General features: G+C 37.6%; 2 protein-coding genes across 21 annotated transcripts in view; one reads left to right on the plus strand and one right to left on the minus strand.

Moving 5' to 3' along the window:
- The window catches only part of EPS15 (epidermal growth factor receptor pathway substrate 15), a 161741-nt gene that overhangs the window by 42242 nt on the left and 99489 nt on the right, over positions 1 to 20010 (plus strand). For 11 of the 20 annotated variants that reach the window (XM_074006968.1, XM_074006963.1, XM_074006967.1 and 8 more), the window contains 6 exons: positions 5854 to 5943; positions 7064 to 7111; positions 10250 to 10345; positions 13810 to 13875; positions 16598 to 16723; positions 19230 to 19289. In XM_074006968.1, the coding sequence (XP_073863069.1) occupies positions 19263 to 19289 (27 nt within the window). In that variant the 5' untranslated portion in view covers positions 5854 to 5943; positions 7064 to 7111; positions 10250 to 10345; ... (1 more) ...; positions 16598 to 16723; positions 19230 to 19262. The remainder of the gene's footprint in view (positions 1 to 5853; positions 5944 to 7063; positions 7112 to 10249; positions 10346 to 13809; positions 13876 to 16597; positions 16724 to 19229; positions 19290 to 20010) is intronic. The other 9 variants (XM_074006977.1, XM_065522692.2, XM_074006942.1 and 6 more) reach the window with 2 other exon arrangements.
- On the minus strand, positions 14286 to 15462 carry LOC102127559 (small ubiquitin-related modifier 1-like). Its single transcript, XM_005543395.5, has one exon. The coding sequence runs from the start codon at positions 15357 to 15359 to the stop codon at positions 15054 to 15056; it is 306 nt and encodes a 101-aa protein (XP_005543452.2). The 5' UTR covers positions 15360 to 15462; the 3' UTR covers positions 14286 to 15053.

The following is a 20010-nucleotide window of genomic DNA, read 5'->3' on the forward strand; positions in this document are numbered from 1 at the left end:
CACCACCAGGCCTGTCTTACAAGAGCTCCTGAAGAAGCACTAAACATGGAAAGGAATAACCGGTAACAGCCACTGCAAAAACATGCCAAATTGTAAAGAGCATTGATGCTAGGAAGAAACTGCATCAACTGATGAGCAAAATAACCAGCAAACATCATAATGACAGGATCAAATTTATATATAACAATATTAACCTTAAATGTAAATGGACTAAATGCTCCAATTAAAAGACACAGGCTGACAAATTGGATAAAGAGTCAAGACCCATCAATGTGCTATATTCAGGAGACCCATGTCATGTGCAGAGACACACATAGGCTCAAAATAAAGGGATGGAGAAAGATCTACCAAGCAAATGGAAGCAAAAAATAAAAAGTGGGGGATGCAATCCTAATCTCTAATAAAGCAGACTTTAAACCAACAAAGATCAGAAGAGATAAAGAAGGCCATTACATGATGGTAAAGGGATGAATTCAACAAGAAGAGCTAACTATCCTAAATATATATGCACCAATACAGGAGCACCCAGATTCATAAAGCAAGTCCTTAGAGACCTACAAAGAGACTGAGACTTCCACACAATAATAATTGGAGACTTTAACACCCCACTGTCTACATTAGATAGATCAACGAGACAGAAAGTTAACAAAGATACCCAGGAATTGAACTCAGCTCTGCACCAAGCAGACCTGATAGACATCTACAGAACTCTCCACCCCAAATCAACATAATATACGTTCTTCTCAGCACCACATCACACTCATTCCAAAACTGTCCCCATAGTTGGAAGTAAAGCACTCCTCAGCAAATGTAAAAGAACAGAAATTATAACAAACTGTCTCTCAGACCACAGTGCAATCAAATTAGAACTCAGGATTAAGAAATTCACTCAAAACCGCTCAACTACATGGAAACTGAACAACCTGCTTCTGAATGACTACTGGGTACATAACGAAATGAAGGCAGAAATAAAGATGTTCTTTGAAACCAGTGAGAACAAAGACACAACATACCAGAATCTCTGGGACACATTTAAAGCAGTGTGTAGAGGGAAATTTATAGCACTAAATGCCCACAAGAGAAAGCAGGAAAGATCTAAAATTGACAACCTAGCATCACAATTAAAAGAACTAGAGAAGCAAGAGCAAACACATTCAAAAGCTAGCAGAAGGCAAGAAATAACTAAGATCAGAGCAGAACTGAAGGAGATATTAAAAAACCCTTCAAAAAAATCAATGAATCCAGGAGCTGGTTTTTTTAAAAGATCAACAAAATTGATAGACCGCTAGCAAGACTAATAAAGAAGAAAAGAGAGAAGAATCAAATAGACGCAATAAAAAATGATAAAGGGGATATCACCGCCTTTCCCACAGAAATACAAACTACCATCAGAGAATACTATAAACACCTCTATGCAAATAAACTAGAAGATCTAGAAGAAATGGACACATACACCCTCCCAAGACTAAACCAGGAAGAAGTTGAAACCCTGAATAGACCAATAACAGGCTCTGAAATTGAGGCAATAATTAATAACCTACTAACCAAAAATAGTGCAGGATCAGATGGATTCACAGCGAATTCTACCAGAGGTACAAAGAGGAGCTGGTACCATTCCTTCTGAAACTATTCCAATCAATAGAAAAAGAGAGAATCCTTCCTAACTCATTTTATGAGGCCAGCATCATCCTGATACCAAAGCCTGGCAGAGACACAACAAAAAAAGAGAATTTTAGACCAATATCCCTGATAAACATCAATGCAAAAATCCTCAATAAAATACTGGCAAACCAAATTCAGCAGCGCATCAAAAAGCTTATCCACCACGAACAAGTTGGCTTCATGCCTGGGATGCAAGGCTGGTTCAACATACGCAAATCAATAAACATAATCCATCACATAAACAGAACCAAAGACAAAAACCACATGATTATCTCAATAGATGCAGAAAAGGCCTTTGACAAAATTCAACAGCCCTTCATGCTAAAAACTCTTAATAAACTAGGTATTGATGGGATGTATCTCAAAATAATAAGAGCTATTTATGACAAACCCACAGCCAATATCATACCGAATGGGCAAAAACTGGAAGCATTCCCTTGAAAACTGGCACAAGACAGGGATGCCCTCTCTCACCACTCCTATTCAACATAGTGTTGGAAGTTCTGGCCAGGGCAGTCAGGCAGGAGAAAGAAATAAAGGGTATTCAATTAGGAAAAGAGGAAGTCAAATTGTCCCTGTTTGCAGATGACATGATTATATATTTAGAAAACCCCATCGTCTCAGCCCAAAATCTCCTTAAGTTGATGAGCAACTTCAGCAAAGTCTCAGGATATAAAATCAGTGTGCAAAAATCACAACCATTCTTATACACCAATAACAGACAAACAGAGAGCCAAATCATGAGTGAACTCCCATTCACAATTGCTTCAAAGAGAATAAAATACCTAGGAATCCAACTTACAAGGGTTGTGAAGGACCTCTTGAAGGAGAACTACAAACCACTGCTCAATGAAATAAAAGAGGACACAAACAAATGGAAGAACATTCCATATTCATGGATAGGAAGAATCAATATCATGAAAATGGCCATACTGCCCAAGGTAATTTATAGATTCAATGTCATCCCCATTAAGCTACCAATGACTTTCCTCACAGAATTGGAAAAAACTACTTTAAAGTTCATATGGAACCAAAAAAGAGCCCGCATTGCCAAGACAGTCCTAAGCCAAAAGAACAAAGCTGGAGGCATCATGCTACCTGACTTCAAACTATACTGCAAGGCTACAGTAACCAAAACAGAGAGATAGACCAATGGAACAGAACAGAGCCCTCAGAAATAATATCACACATCTACAACCATCTGATCTTTGACAAATGTGACAAAAAGAAATGGGGAAAGGATTCCCTATTTAATAAATGGTGCTGGGAAAACTGGCTAGCCATATGCAGAAAGCTGAAACTGGATCCCTTCCTTACACCTTATACAAAAATTAATTCAACGTGGATTAAAGACTTAAATGTTAGACCTAAAACCATAAAAACCCTAGAAGAAAACATAGGCAATACCATTCAGGACATAGGCAAGGGCAAGAACTTCATGACTAAAACACCAAAAGCAACGGCAACAAAAGCCAAAATAAACAAATGGGATCTAATTAAACTAAAGAGCTTCTGCACAGCAAAAGAAACTACCATCAGAGTGAACAGGCAACCTACAGGATGGGAGAAAATTTTTACAATCTTATCCATCTGACAAAGGGCTAATATCCAGAACCTACAAAGAACTCAAACAAATTTACAAGAAAAAAAAAACCCATCAAAAAGTGGTTGAAGGATATGAACAGACACTTTTCAAAAGAAGATATTTATGCAGCCAACAGACACGTGAAAAAATGCTCATCATCACTCACCATCAGAGAAATGCAAATCAAAACTACAATGAGCTACCATCTCACACCAGTTAGAATGGTGATCATTAAAAAGTCAGGAAACAACAGGTGCTGGAGAGGATGTGGAGAAATATGAACACTTTTACACTGTTGATGGGAGTGTAAACTAGTTCAACCATTGAGGAAGGCAGTGTGGCGATTCCTCAAGGATCTAGACCTAGAAATACCATTTGACCCAGCCATCCCATTACTTGGTATATACCCAAAGGATTGTATATCATGCTGCTGTAAAGACACATGAACACGTATGTTTATTGTGGCACTATTTGCAGTAGCAGAGAGTTGGAACTAACCCCAATGTCCATTAATGATAGACTGGATTAAGAAAATGTGGCACATATACACCATGGAATACCATGCAGCCATAAAAAGGGATGAGTTCATGTCCTTTGTAGGGATGTGGATGAAGCTGGAAACCATCATTCTGAGCAAACTATTCCAAGAACAGAAAACCCAACACCGCATGTTCTCACTCATAGGTGGGAATTGAGCAAGAGAACACTTGGACACAGGGTGGGGAATATCACACACTGGGGCCTGTTGTGGGGTGGAGGCAGGGGGAGGGATAGCATTAGGAGATATACCTAATGTAAAGGACGAGTTAATGGGTGCAGCACACCAGCATGGCACATGTATACATACGTAACAAACCTGCACGTTGTTCACATGTACCCTAGAACTTAAAGTATAAGAGAAAAAAAAAAAGAAAACTATTTCATTCGGTTTACAGAAGCAGAGGCTACTAAGTTGAGCGTCTCAGAAAGGGCTTATGTACATAGCTACTAAAAAATAGAACATTATAATAATACCAACAGTATTCCAAGTAAATAACCATAATTAAATTTTCCTCAACAGTTCATTCAGTCCTGTGTAATTCTTGTTCAGCTGAATCTTGGATTGGAAGTCTGCTTTTCTGAAGTACATCTTCTTCCAGACTGAAAAGAGTCCTGGAAATCCGGACTTCATCTACCAATATGGTCTGAAAGTCGTGTGATGTCAGCTGAGAAGTCTTTATCCAAAAATCCACTTTTTGAAATGCTAATAATTCAGACTATATCAAAAGTATAGTCGTTTTCATGAGGCTCTGAGACTCTTTGTTGAAGATATATCAGCTTCTGGCCTATAGCTTCTGGCCTTGCCTATGGCAGAGCCTTTAGGCAAGCATCAGAATACCTCAGAAACTGCCTATAGATGACAAAGACTAAATGTTTATATTATTAGGATAACCAAAAGAATGGAATATAGTAAAATTCTTTATTGGGATACGATACGTAATTATTTCATAGAGTTTGAACGATGTTTCCCCTGAATGCTTCTATATTTAATAGGTTATGTTGGGTATGGATATTTGTTTTCCATGCTGATCAAGAAGCAGGCAAAGAAAAGGAGTTCTGGAGAATTCTACAGGCAGGTTTCCCAACCCTTCTGCTTCCCCTGATTCCAGATTTGAAGGATTAAGCCATGTTTTTCTTCTTTGCCGAGTGCTTGATTTTTCCTATGTTCTACCACTTGAAAGAAAGGTTTTCCATTTTGCTTCTTTGCTAGGATTGGACTGTCCAGAATGCTTTGTACAATATATGTTTACAGTAAACTTAACCTTTTAACTGAACTGGAAAAACATATCTCACAAGTATACTAGTATCTTGTTACCTTTCCCATGACTTTTTAAAATGTACTTTTTATTTTTACAAATGGAACTTTAGGAAATCTTTACAAAAATGAGGTTTTGGTTTTTTTTTTTTTCCCTGTTTTTTGTTTTTTGTTTTTTTCTGTTCTTGTGACCTCATTCTGTCTTAAAGGAAAGTCCCCGGTTAGTTAAAATGATATGTTCCCTAATATGTTTTAGGAACTTAACAGCTTTAAAAATGTTTCTTCAAGTTTGTTATGGAATCACTGCTGGTTTTAGAGCTGCTGTTGCTTTGATTTGTTTTAAAGTGCTGCAGTTCCTAAGAGTAGGTATAAAAGTGAAAGTTGATTATTGAAAGATGTTTGAAGAGGCACGTGTAACATGTGCAACTATTCCTATTTGTCAAAAGACCTCTGTAGGAAGTGCTTGCCTTTTCTTCCTAGTGCCATTTAATTGGAATTTAAATGACAGCTATAGAAGATATGTGTTGATGTTACAACTCCACAAATTTGCTTTGACATCCTCTGAGCTTCACTTTTCTCATTTGTATAGTAGGGCATGATTAAAAAAAAACACTTTGTAAATTTCTAGTGCTGTCTATATAGTACTCTACTCATATGTCTCTCCACATACTCTTTGACCCATGGTAGTCAAAGGATTCTCGTTCCTTTCTTGCAAAAGCCAGGTCCCAAATCACAGGGATGGAAGGCAGGTAAATGGTGATAATTTTGCCTTTGTATTTTGTTGTCAACTTATGGATTTGTATCTTTTCAGGTTGATACAGGCAATACTGGAAGGGTGTTTGCTTCTGATGCTGCTGCTTTCCTGAAAAAATCAGGGCTTCCAGACTTGATACTTGGAAAGGTAGTGTTTGTTCATTATAACTAGATTATGAGTTTGTAAGGAATATGTAGTATAGATGAACTGGATTCAAATTTAGAAAGACACCATCAAGAAATTTAGAAGTTAGAACCCAGTCATAGAAACCATTTTAATAATAGGATGAAGGGAATTTGTAGCATAGTGATTTACCCTCTTGAAAAGTAAGGTGTTTTTCAGATTTTTAGAAACAAACTACTTTTTAATAGGATAAAATGAGGAAGTAATAAGGACATTTGGTGGGGAGAAACAGTGAAGACTGGGAATCTTGCCACACACTCAAACTTGGCTCTATCCCTACTTCCTCTGTTATAACTGTCTCTGTTTAATGTGTGGTGAATAGAGTGGGGGATGAGAGGCTTTAAAAAGAGCACAAAGAGATGGAAAGCCCCTCCCCTGTCTACTCCTTATACATGATATTGATATATATTCAAAATCCTGAAAAATAATCACTATTAATAATTTAATTATTCACAAATAAACATTAATCATCTCAACTTGCACATAGAAAAGAATATCTTAAGGATCCAAAATCAAGAATAGTATGTACATTCTAGTAGAAAGAGCATTGGTGTCAGAGTTAGAACTTGGATTAGTGAAAAAGGCATGTGACTGGAAGTTAGAACTTAGGTTTCACTTCTTTCCCTGGTGACTTAAATGTTCTTGAGCCAAGTCACTTACTCTTATTGGGCCGTAGTATCTTTGTGAAGGGTTGCACTAAATCAGGGGTGCCCAATCTTTTGGCTTCCCTGGGCCACATTGAAAGAAGAATTGTCTTGGGCCACACATAAAATACATTAACACTAATAATAGCTGATGAGCAACAACAACAACAAAAAATCGTTTAAAAACCCTCTTAATTTATTAAAGAAAGTTTATGAATTTGTGTTGGGCCACGTTCAAAGCTATCTTGGGCTGCATGTGGCCTGTGGGCTGCAAGTTGGACAAGCTTGCACTAAATAATCTTTAAGATTTCTTTCTACTCTTAATTCTATGATTCTTGTATCTGATTACCAGAGAGCATGAGGTTGTAAATAGCAGAGATTTCATTTATCATTCAGATGACTTTTAAAATATACATTGATATTTTCCCCCTAAATTTCAGATTTGGGATTTAGCCGACACAGATGGCAAAGGTATCCTGAACAAACAAGTAAGTTTCAGATATTCATATGATTTTTTTTTTTTTGAGTGATTCAAAATAAAAAATAGCCAGCAGGGGTTTTTTGTATTTTGAAGCTAAGAATTGGTTTTTACCAGCATTAGGGTTTTGCCTAGGGCAAGTGTGTAACAATGAAAGTATTTCCAGTCACTAGATGTTAATAGAAGTCTTAATAGTTAGTGTTAGTTTGGTGACATTGTTCTCCTGGAGTTTATTTTTCTGTCTTTCAGAGAGACTTTGCTCTTTAATTAATTTTCCTAGTTACATAGTGTTATAAGTAAAAGTAAATGTTATTAAGTAAGTGTTAAGATGGTATTGTCTAGTAGATTTGAAGATTTGAAAGGAAGTTCTTGGTTAGTCACATGTGAGATGTGAGTATTCTTGTCTAGGTCTTACCCCTGATATATAAACCAAAAAATGGTTTATAAACCAGAAGTAAATTCTTGACCAGAATACATAAAAGTGGTTATGTCCAAGGGTGTTGAATACCATCAGTGTACTCTGAAGTTCTGATTGTTGGGGATGGATTTCAGAGTTGTATAAGGATTGAATTCCAAGTTTGCTCAGTGCCACTACTCAAAGTTAGGCCTCCTCCCCACCCCCAGCATAGCTGAAGCAGGATCAAAGCCAGATATTGGAGAAATTTGATGAGAGGGTCAGAATATCCAGTCTTTTAATTAAGATTTCAGGGCTAGATTGTAGTCCCCATTCGCGTCTCTGTGTAGAAGGGATACTTGGTATATTGGAGGCATAGGAAAACAAAATTCGTATGGGCCCACCTAGGTGCCATGTACTCAGTCAGCAAATATTTGTTGAGTACCTATGATGAACCAGGCTTTAGAAATATAGAGGTTAGCATGATAGATGTGGTCACTGTCTTAAGGTTTTACAGTGAAATAAATTTTTTACTTATAATTCTTGGAGTTTGGATATTGAGTTTGAGTTGCCTTATTACTTCCAGGTGGCTGGATTTATGAGTCTGCAGTTAAACTTTGAATTTCCATTGGAGGCATAGTTTTTTGTTTTGTTTTGTTTTGTTTTGAGACAGAGCCTTGCTCTGTCACCCAGGCTGGAGTACAGTGGCGTGATCTTGGCTCACTGCAACCTCTGCCTCCAGGATTCAAGTGATTCTCCCATCTCAGCCTCCTGAGTAGCTGGGATTACAGGCATATGCCTCCGCACCCGGCTAATTTTTTTGTATTTTTAGTAGAGATGGGGTTTCACTATATTGGCCAGGCAGGTCTTAAACTCCTGACCTCGAGTGATCCACCTACCTTGGCCTCCCAAAGTGCTGGGATTGCAGGTATAAGCCACCTGCCTGGCACAGATTTTTAAGTTAGCATATGAATGAAAGAAAAGAAACCAATACTTAATGAATTTCCATGTGACAAAAATGACACTAGGCACTTTCCTCCTGCAGCATGGTTTTTATTTTGTTGCTCATAATACATTGCAAGGTAAGTATTAGCCCCCCTTTTATGGAAGGGTTTTAGCTTGCCCATGGCCTCACAACTATAAGTAGCAGAACTAGAATTTAATGGAAAATTATTTCACTTCATAGCCCATCCATACTGTGGTAATAGACTTGATTACTTAAGAGTAATTGAATCTCAGATAGAGTGAGAAAAGAAAGAGGGTCGTGTTAGAATACTTAGAATACCAGCAGTTAGAGAAGACATTGACTCCAACAGAAGAGACTTGAAAGGTCAGAAGAGACCTGGGAGGGATTTGTGAAGCTGTTTGGTGGAGGAGAGCTTCCAGGAGGATACTTTCCCAGGCTGCAGAGAGAATAATCAGGATGAGGCTTTTGTTTGTTTGTTTGTTTTAGGGCTGTTTGGTAGCTGGGAAATTATTTGTGACATAGGCGGTAGTTTTTCTAGCTAATCATAGGAGTTGAAGTCAGATTGCGCAGAAGGTTGTGGAATGAATGAGAAGAAAAGGGGATATCTTGAAATAGCATTTTTTCAAGAATTGAGTGAAGGCAAGGGATTGTAAAAAGCAGACAATCTGCAAGGTGGTAAGAATGGGTTATGAATTGGGTATGAAGGGTGTAGGGGAGAGTACGGGATTTGAGAAAAGTAGGAAGGGTTGATTACATCAGCAACTATACTAGGGTACTGACAGGTTGGACAAATTGTAACTGGAGTAAAGACTTTTGTTATCATGTCTATTCCCAGACACTAACTCAGAACAGCTGAAAACCAGCTGCTTCAGCTTCTTTGCATTTATTTATTAAGTTTTGGACTAAGACTTCAACTGCTAAAAATCCAAGGACTTTTGGGAGAGATTTATAAGTATTTTGAAGTTAAACTGTTACATAATTTTTTTTGATGTTGCACAGTTATTTTCTGTAGTTTTTCTGGAATCACAGTGATTAAGTCATTTGAATTACTATCCCAGTTTCAAAATTTATAATCTCACAATCCAGAGATGACTTTTCATAACATTTTAGGTATTATTTTCTTCTGGGCTTTTTCTCTAATTCTTTTTTTCTCAATTAAATGATAAAATACATCTCTTAATATCATTAAATATTATTTGTATTTTTTTGGTTTGTCTGTTTTTTTTGAAACAGAGTCTCGCTCTGTCACCCAGGCTGGAGTGCAGTGGTGCGATCTCGGCTCACCGCAACCTCTGCCTTCCAGGTTCAAGTGATTCTCCTGCCTCAGCCTCCTGAGTAGCTGGGTCTACCGGTGCATGCCACCACACCTGGCTAATTTTTGTGTTTTTAGTAGAGACGGGGTTTCTCCGGGTTGGCCAGGCTGGTCTCGTACTCCTGACCTCAAGTGATCTGCCCACCTCGGCCTCCCAAAGTGCTGAGCTTACTACAGGTGTGAGCCACTGTGCCTGGCCCTAAGTATTATTTAAAACATTAGTATTCTGTATGGTTTCCACTATCTGTATGTATTTTCCCATTTATATTATTAATAATGATTCATAAATATTAGGAACATCTTTGTAGTGGGATTTTTCTGCAAGATATTTTTGAAGCAAATATGCTACTTGTTGCTACATAAGACCTCTGTAGTAATTAAGAATTGTTTTATATTTTTAGATTGTAAGTATGTGTGCAGGTAGGTAGGTAGGTAGAGGGAGAATGCTCTTAACATTCATACTTTTCTTTCTTAGGAATTCTTTGTTGCTTTGCGTCTTGTAGCATGTGCCCAGAATGGATTGGAAGTTTCACTAAGTAGTTTGAACCTGGCTGTTCCTCCACCAAGATTTGTAAGAAATGCTTTTAGATTTAAATTGTATTTAATTTTTATGACACCACGTTATTTGAGAATTAAAAGTAATATATTAAAAGGAATTTTACCTTAGGCCATTTTACTCAGCTACTTGACTTTTTTTCCCCATTGGCTACTGCTGTTTTTAGTTAATTTCTTGTGTATCCTTCCAGAGTTATTATATGTATATGTAAAAAAACATAGGCTGGGTGAGGTGGCTCACGCCTGTAATCCCAACACTTTGGGAGGTAGAAGTGGGAGGATCACTTGAGCCCAGGAGTTCAAGACTAGCTGGGAAACAAAGTGAGACCCCATCTCTACAAAAAAATCTAAAATTTATCCGAGTGTGTTGGTGTGCACGTCTGGTCCCAGCTACTTGGGAGGCTGAGATGGGAGGGTCATTTGAGCCTGGGAGTTCAAGGCTGCAGTGAGCCATGATCACACTGTCGCTCTCCAGCTTGGTTGATGGCTCAAGACACTGTCTTAAAAAAAAAAAAAGAAAAGAAACATAAATACTTATTTTCTTATTTTACGTTAATTGTAGCATGCTATATATTAATGGTCCCCAACCTTTTTTGCACCAGGGACCTGTTTCATGGAAGACAATTTTTCCATGGACCTCGGAGGGATGGATGGTTTCAGAATGAAACTGTTCCACATCATCAGCCATTAGATTCTTATAAGTAGCGTGCGACCTAGATCCCTCACATGCGCAGTTCACAATAGGGTTCGTGCTCCTATGAGAATCTAATGCTGCTGCTGATCTGACAGGAGTTGGAGCTCAGGCCATAATGCTTGCCCACCAGCTGCTCACTTGCTGCTGTACAGCTCAGTTCCTAACAGGCCGTGGACGGGTACCAGTTTGTGGCCCGGGGATTTGGGGACTCCTGCTATACACATAATTCTATACCTTTTATAAATAGCTTATTAAGTTTTAGAGGTATTTATATATAATTACATAGAAGCTTCCACTTTGTTTTTTATAGCTGTGTAGTATTTCTTTGCTTGTGTTTATGATTAACTTTCTATTGATAGACGTTTAGGTTATTTTGAATCTTTCATTATAAAAAAAATGCTGCAGTGAATAATAACCTTGGACATACATTATTTTGCATGTGCAGGAATGTATTTATATGTGTTAATTCCCAAAAGTAGAAATGCTGTTCAAAAGTTTTTGCCTTTGTAATTTCTATGTATTTTGTCAACTTGCTTTCAGTAGTTCACCCTCCCTCCAGCAATTGTTTGAGTGCCTATTGCTGTACACTTTGGCTGGCATACTTTGGTTAAACTTTTAGATCTTTGTCAGTTTGATAAGTGACAGTATGTAATTTTAAATTTATCCTTTTGGTTTTATGGAGTGAGGTTGAATAGCTTTTCTTGTGCTAATAATAGCTTTCTTAAAAGCTTTTCTTATGTTTACATTGCCTTTATGTGAATGTCTGTTTATACCTTTTGCCCATTTTTCTTGGTTGTTGCTCTTTTACTTATTGAATTCTAGGGCCTGTTTAATTATTAGGACATTAACTCTTTGTCTGTATGAGTTGCAAGTCTTTTTTTCCTATTATGTCATTTGTCTTTTTTTTTTTTTTTTTTTTTTTAAGAAACAGGATCTTGCTATGTTGCCCAAGCTAACCTTGAATTCCTGGGCACAAGTGGTACTTCTGCTTTAGCCTCCCAAATAGCTGGGACAATTGGCATGTACTACTGAGCCTGGCTTATTATTGTCTTTTGTGTACAGGTTAAAAATTTTTATTTTTTATTTTTTACATTTAAGTTAGTATTGATGTAGGATGTGAGTGCATATTCTATTTGTTTTTGTTTTGTTTTGTTTTGTTTTGTTTTTTGAGACAGTTTCACTCTTGTCACCCAGGCTGGAGTGTAATAGTGCAATCTTGGCTCTCTGCAATCTCCACCTCCTGGGTTCAAGCGATTCTCCTGCCTTAGCCTCCTGAGTAGCTGGGTTTACAAGCACCCACCACCACATCTGGCTAATTTTTTTTTTTTGGTAGAGACGGTGTTTCACCATGTTGGTCAGGCTGGTCTTGAACTCCTGACCTCAGGTGATCTGCCCACCTTGGCCTCCCAAAGTTCTGGGATTACAGACGTGAGCCACCACGTCTAGCCTAGATTCAATTTTATATTTTTTCAGGATGGCTACCCTACAGAAAGTATAGTCAATACAGTTTATTAAACAATCCATCCTTCACTTCCTGTCTCTTCATTCCCTTTGAAATGCCACCTCAATTGTGTGCTAAATTCTCATATGTATTTTGATTGCTTACTGGATATTTTTTGTTCTTACCTGTTATCTATTTATCCGTACCATATGCTGATGTTACATTGTTTTAATTATCACATTTGGTGACATGTTTTTTAAATCTAGTATGCCTAGTTCTCCCCACCTCACTCTTTTTTTTCCCCAGGTATTTTATGGCTCCTCTTGCTTGTTTTTTGTTTTTTTAAATTTTAAGAGATGGACTCATTCTGTTGCCCAGGCTGGAATATGGTGCTGCGATCATAGCTCACTGTTACCTTGAACTCCTGGGCTCAAGTGATCCTCCCAGTAACTAGTTGCGTGTTTTTAAACTCAACATTTTAGAAGTTTTTGGTCTGCATACTAAGAATTTAATTCTACTAAGGTTAGAGAATTTCTCCACTTTTATGTTTAGGCATGTAGTCAGAAGGTTAATTTAGGGATTTGTTGCCTACCTGCATTATAGTCATACATGGCTTAACAACAGGGATACATTCTGAGAAATGCATCATTAGGCAGTTTCATCATTGTGCAAACATCAGAGTGTACAAACCTAGATAGTATAGCCTACAGCATACCTGGGCTACATGATATATAGCCTGCTGCTCCTAGCCTAGGAACTAACACAGCACTGAATACCACACTGTACTGAATACTGTAGGCAATTGTAACATGATGGTATTTATGTATTTAAACAGAAAAGGGGCTGGGCACGGTGGCTCACACCTGTAATCTCAGCATTTTGGGAGGCTGAGGCAGGTGGATCACCTGAGGTCAGGAGTTCAAGACCAGCCTGGCCAACATGGTGAAACCCCATCTCAACTAAAAATACAAAAATTAGCCGGGTGTGGTGGTGCATTCCTGTAATCCCAGCTACTCGGAGGCTGAGGCAGGAGAATTGCTTGAACGCGGGAGACGGAGGTTGCAGTGAGCCGAAATCGCGCCACTGCACTCCAGCCTGGGTGACAGCAAGACTCCATCTCAAAAACAAAACAAAAGGAACACCAGAAAAGGTACAGTAAAAATACGGTATTATAATCACTTTGTTTCATTGTTACTTAGATGGTCTGGTAAATGTAAAATAGTGTCCTATGTGCATTGAGATCTAGCATTTTGTATGAATATATTTAAATCCAAAAACCATTTTTTATTCATTGCTTCTTGATGTGAGAATTTCAGTTCTTCTTGTGCTTTGCTTTCCTCTGTAGCATGATACCAGTAGTCCTTTGCTAATCAGTGGAACCTCTGCAGCTGAGCTCCCATGGGCTGTAAAAGTAAGTAAACTTTGTAACTGTTCTCTTACCCCTTCACTGCTTCCTATCTACTCTCTCTCTACCTCTGAAATATATTGCTATCTGCATTAGACTTACATATATATGTTTAAGGAAAGGTAGGGGAGATGATGTTACTGGTGTTTCTGAGGAATCTTTCGGCTCTGTCAGTTGTTTTGTGACAGTATTGATCTAATCGTGTATCTGTTATAATGTAAAGAAAAATGGTGATGTCATAATCCTATAACTAAAATATTTGATTAAAAGATAGTTTACCCCACTGGTATTATTTCTTACTTGAAAATTCTGGTTAACTATGTATTTTCTATATGACTCTAAAACAAACAATTCTTTTTTTTTTTTTAGGCATTTTTTCTTTTTTATTTCTGTACAATTAAAATAAGCATTAGTATGATTTTTACAAATATTGTTTATTTTAATGAAGCTGGTACAGACAATGTCCATTTAAAACCCATATCCCAGGCCAAAAAGTACAAATAAAATCAAAAAGAGCAGTGTTCTGTTGTATTCATTTCTGCATGTATAGGTTTATTAATTGCTAATGAAAATTAGAACTTTTCTGGGATCTTCTGACAAGATTTTAAAAAAATCTTAAAATGCCTTTTCTTCAGTGAAGCCATCTTTGGAGTTAGTCATTACTCTCACCTTGTCTGTCATCTTGACTTCAACCTGATATTCCTCTTCTTTGGTCCAGACCCTCAAATTTTAAAAGTAGCTTCAAGTTAAGGAAAGATCATTTTTCCACAGTTCAGTTCTCTGAAAAACTTCCATCTCCCACTGGAAGTCACAGTCCAGGAGTGAAGCAATCACATGCTAGAACATCAGGGCCAATTGGAAAGTCGTTATGAACACTTGCATTGGTCAATCTTATTTATCACTACAAGCCTGAAAATGCAATGTCCTGAAAAAGGTGGCCTCTCTGTGCACACGTAATTTTTAAAAAGGAGAGGGTAATATGAAGGGGACTGAGGCTTGACCACCCAAAATCAGCACAATGGAAACAAACAAAAATGAATAATGAGCACTATAATTCAAATTACCAGATGTTTCAAAGAGATGGGGTGCCAGTTTTCAATTCCGTTTTGAACACCATGTTACAAAAGAACTATTTTTAAAAATAAAAAAGGATTGAGGGAAAAGAAAAAAAATAAAAAGAATATCTAAACTGTTGAATGACCCCCCGTTTGTTCCTGATAAACTTCAATCACATCTTCTTCCTCCATTCCCAGTTCTTTTGGAGTATGATTATCAGCAATTCTCTGACCCTCAAAGAGATACCTGATTGAATTCATTGGAACGCCCTGTCTTTGACAATATGATTCTAAGAGTTTCTTGAGATGTGTTGTCATTTTCACTTTGAAGTGAATCTCACTGCTATCCTGTCCAATGACTTTGAGTTTAATATATTCACCTTCCTTCTTATCTCCCAAGTCCTCAGTTGAAGGTTTTGCCTCCTGGTCAGACATGATGACGGTAGCTTCACCCGGGGGTCTCCGCACAGCAGCGGCCTTGGGTAGGCAGAACCTCGCTCTGGGGTTTACAAATCCGTCTCCTCTCCCCACAGCACAACACCGTGAACAAACAATTCTTTATGAAATCTTTTTAGAAATAGGTATTTTGCATTATAATTTTTCAGAGCCAAATCATATCGTACTAGATTTTTAAAACTTGTAATCTGAAAATGCTTATACTATAGCAGATCAAATGAGCTTTGATAAATGTGTACAGTTTTTTTGAAAACCATTTTTATTTGTATGTCTTTGTATGCTGTGGACTGTGCACTAAGTTTCAAAAGTGTGGGAATATGGCCTTGACTGGGCAAATAATGAAGAATAGTTATTCATGTTATTCAAATAACTTAAAATTTTAGGAGATATCTTGTTATTGACAAGAAAAAGAAATATTGCTTTGGGAAAAATGGAGAAATCTTGATGTTTATTCCTGTAGTAATTATTTTATTTTTAAAAATTTATTTGTGGCTCACGCCTGTAATCCCAGCACTTTGGGAGACTGAGGTGGGCAGATCATGAGGTCAGGAGTTCAAGACTAGCCTGGCCAATGTAGTGAAACCCCGTCTCTGCTAAAAGTACAAGAAAATTAGCTGGGCATGGTGGCAGGCGCCTGTAATCCCAGCTTCTCGGTAGCCTGAGGCAGGAGAATCGCTTGAACCCGGGAGGTGGAGGCTACAGTGAGCCGAGATAGCGCCACTGCGCTCCAGCCTGGGTAACAGTGGGAGACTCCATCTCAAAAAAAAAATTTTTTTTTATTTATTTGAACTGTACCTCATATCATCTTTAGAGAGTCATGGAATGTCACTAATTAGCTGTGTGTTCGTATAAAAGTTACTTTTTTGCTGTTGGTCTATTTAAGTGAGAGGGTTGGACTAGATGTTCTTCAAAGCCCTTCTACCTCTGAAATATTTTGATTCTAACCCAGTAGTTGGAAAATAAAGATGGTGTTCCAGCTACAAAAACAATGGGCAACACTAGACTCTTGGGTAAAGTCACTTTGAAATTATTGTTTCCTATGTATTTTTTTCTTGCATATCTTTACAATGAATATTGTATTTTGATGAAAGTGAAAAATGTTTTCTGAAAGATAGTTTAAAAACATATGTAGTCTATTCTTTAAGGACTTGATTTTTATAACTGTAGTTAAATCCTTTTCTCTATTATTTAACTTGTGATTTTGTTTTTTATTGTAGCATGAAGATAAGGCCAAATATGATGCAATTTTTGATAGTTTAAGCCCAGTGAATGGATTTTTATCTGGTGATAAAGTGAAACCAGTGTTGCTCAACTCTAAGTTACCTGTGGATATCCTTGGAAGAGTAAGATATTATTTACTCCTAAATTTAATTTTTATGTGTTTTAATTTTATATCTATAATACTAGGAGCATGTATAGCTCTTTGTTAAAAATGTACAAATCTTATTTTAAAGTTGTATCATTACAGGATTTTTTGTTTTCTGACTTAATGTATAAAATTATTGCCAGCTTATTTCTGTATTTGGTTATTCCCTGTAAAAATGAGTGGTTGAAATTAATTACATACATAAGCCCCTTAAGTAGGTCCTTTTTTAGTTTGTGCTGTATACTCTTGCCCTTCTATTTGCTTGAGTTAATTTCTAGAGACCATCAGTATTTTATGTCTGCCATTTACTCTGTGGCTGTATCATGGTGTCTTGTTGTAAGGAATAGTTTTATCTCTGAAACCGTAAATTCCACTCTGTAACTTGTACTTCTGTCTTTATAGAGCTCTTTTCCAGAAACTTGCAAGACTTAATTCTTTGACTGGTTTTACTAAGACCTTTAAATCTGACTTCTTGGCTGGGCACGGTGGCTCACGTCTGTAATCCCAGCACTTTGGGAGGCTGAAGTGAGCAGATCATGAGGTCAGGAGTTCGAGACCAACCTGGCCAATATGGAGAAACCCCGTCTCTACTAAAAATACAAAAATTAGCCGAGCATGGTGGCGCGCAGTCTATAGTCCCAGCTACTCAGGAGGCTGAGGCAGAAGAATCACGTGAACCCAGGAGGCGGCGGTTGCAGTGAACTGAGATCACACCACTGTACTCCAGCCTGGCGACAAGCGAGACTCTGTCTCAAAAAAAAAAAAGAAAAAAATCTGACTTTTTTACTTTTCCCGTTTTTTCAATTTTTTTACTGTGATAAATATACATATCATGAAATTTAATATCTTAACCAATTTTAAGTGTACAATTCAGTGGTATTAACTACATTTCCATTATTATGCAACTATCCCCAATATCCCTCGCCATGAATTATTTTCCTCCTGTAAAAGTAAAAGTTTATTCCCCTGTCTTTTGGTCTACAGCTTCATGTCTATCCTTAGCCCCCTTTGCCATGTTATTTTTCTGTCTCTCCTGCCTGATGAAAAAGCGTGAAGTAAGTTATCTGCCTTCTCTGGTGCATGTGGACTACTGAGCAGGTGTAGTAAGATTGGTGTTGCTGTAAATTTATCTTTACCAGCTTCAGCTGGGCTTCTCTGTACCGCCAGTCACTCTTGTACTGTTTCCACAGTGATTTCTCCATAATCCTCTGCATATTTCAAACCTTATCTACTCTCTTTATATCTCTTGCCCTTTCTTTATTTTTTATTTTTTTAAATTTTTTTTGAGACAGAGTTTAGCATTTGTTGCCCAGGTTGGAGTGCAGTGGAGTGATCTTGGCTCACCACAACCTCCGCCTCCTGGGTTCAAGCAATTCTCCTGCCTCAGCCTCCTGAGTAGCTGGGATTACAGGCATGTGCCACCACACCTAGCTAATTTTTATATTTGTAGTAGAGGTGGAGTTTCTCCATGTTATTCAGGCTGGTCTTGAACTCCCGACCTCAGGTGATCCACCCGCCTCAGCCTCCCAAAACGTTGAGATTACAGGTGTGAGCCACCGCACCCGGCTGCCCTTTCTTTAATTCCCTGCTTCAGCAGGTTACATAGGGTCAAATCCTGGCTGCACCACTTCTTAGCTGTGTGACCTTGGGCAAGTCATTAGAAAGCCATGTCTAAGTTTTCTAATCTTTAAAAGGGACATAATTCTCAGTTTATAGAATTGTAGGGATTGAATGTGATAATGTATGTTAAGTCCTACTTTTTACCATGATTGCTACTACTCTTTGAATGCTAGCTGCTATGATGATGACAACCACCATATCACCATATTAGTACTACTACTGGATCAATGTTATATAGATTTTAGGTGCTCAATAAATACTGATTTAAACGCCATTTTTTAGTATTGTTTCCCACTATTTCTCCCCTGTGTGATTAGTGTGGAATTTCTAAACTATAAATACACTGTTGTTATTACTTAAACGTAACTTTTTAGTACTTTCCATTGCACTTAGAATAAAGCCCAAACTCCTTTCAAGGCAATTATAACCAGACACTTGCTTATCTCTAGCTCTACTTTTAACAACAGTATCCTTTTTTTTTTTTTTTTTTTTTAAGAAACAGGGTCTAGCTCTGTTGCCCAGGCTGGAGTGCAGTGGCATATCATAGTTCACTGCAGTCTTGATCTCCTGGGCTTAAGGGATCCTCCTACTTCAGCCTCCTGAGTAGCTTGGACTACAGGTTCACGCCACCATGCCCAGCTAATTTTTTATTTTTATCTTTTGTAAAGACAGGATCTCTTTATGTTTCCTAGGCTGTTTCACACTCCTGGGCTCAAGTGATCCTCCTGCCTTGGCCTCCCAAAGTGCTAGGAGGCCATATGGGCATAAGCCACCATGCCTAACTAGTATACTTTCTTTCCTTGCCCTCAAGTAGCACATGAACTGAAAGAACATTAATCTTTTTCAATTCTCCTCTTTTTAAGGTTTGGGAGTTGAGTGATATTGACCATGATGGAATGCTTGACAGAGATGAGTTTGCAGTTGTAAGTAATCTAATGCTCTCAACATCTTCACTATCTTAATGATTTTCTCACGTGCAAATTTCCTCTTTTAGTTCATCCTTAGAGGAAAACTGTATTCCCATCAGGGTCTCGAACTCCTGACCTCAAGTGATCTGCCCACCTCAGCCTCCCAGAGTGCTGGGATTACAGGCATGAAACCACTGTGCCCGACTGGTTGAACATTCTTACATAGAATTTATTTTCTAAACAAATGGATAACAGAAAATGTGTGGTTTGCCATCTTCATTTTATTTGGCTTTAAGGTACACAGGAACATATACTTTGTATAATTACTGTAAAGTAATCTTTTGTATCACAACCTGACCAGGTATCTTAGCACCTGCTTCTATTATGGAATAATTTTGCTTCAAATGTATCCCCCATATTTCACATTTCCTTTTATTTCATTAAAAAGAAACATGAATAACACTTGAGTTTCACTTCATTTGTGAAAGCAGAAAAGTTTTGACATTTTATCTGAAGACATGTCATCTTAGTAATTGAATAGTTAATTCCAAATAGGATTGTATTCACCTCTTCCTTAAAGGTTTGATAAAACTTTGCTGTGAATTCATCAGTGGTAAATTTCTAATTTCCCTTTTACTCTCAAATTTTCTTTTTATTTTGGTAAGGAATTGTCAATTTCTTTTACTTTCAAACTTGTTGCTACAAATTTGCGATATTCTCTTTTGTGGTTGTTCTC

This window comes from Macaca fascicularis, chromosome 1, assembly GCF_037993035.2.
Source record: "Macaca fascicularis isolate 582-1 chromosome 1, T2T-MFA8v1.1".
Classification (NCBI taxonomy): Eukaryota; Metazoa; Chordata; class Mammalia; order Primates; family Cercopithecidae; genus Macaca; species Macaca fascicularis.

What these genes read in the sequence shown, in the direction of transcription:
- LOC102127559 (XM_005543395.5), bottom strand. Translation starts at nt 15,359, where the DNA reads ATGTCTGACCAGGAGGCAAAACCTTCAACTGAGGACTTGGGAGATAAG.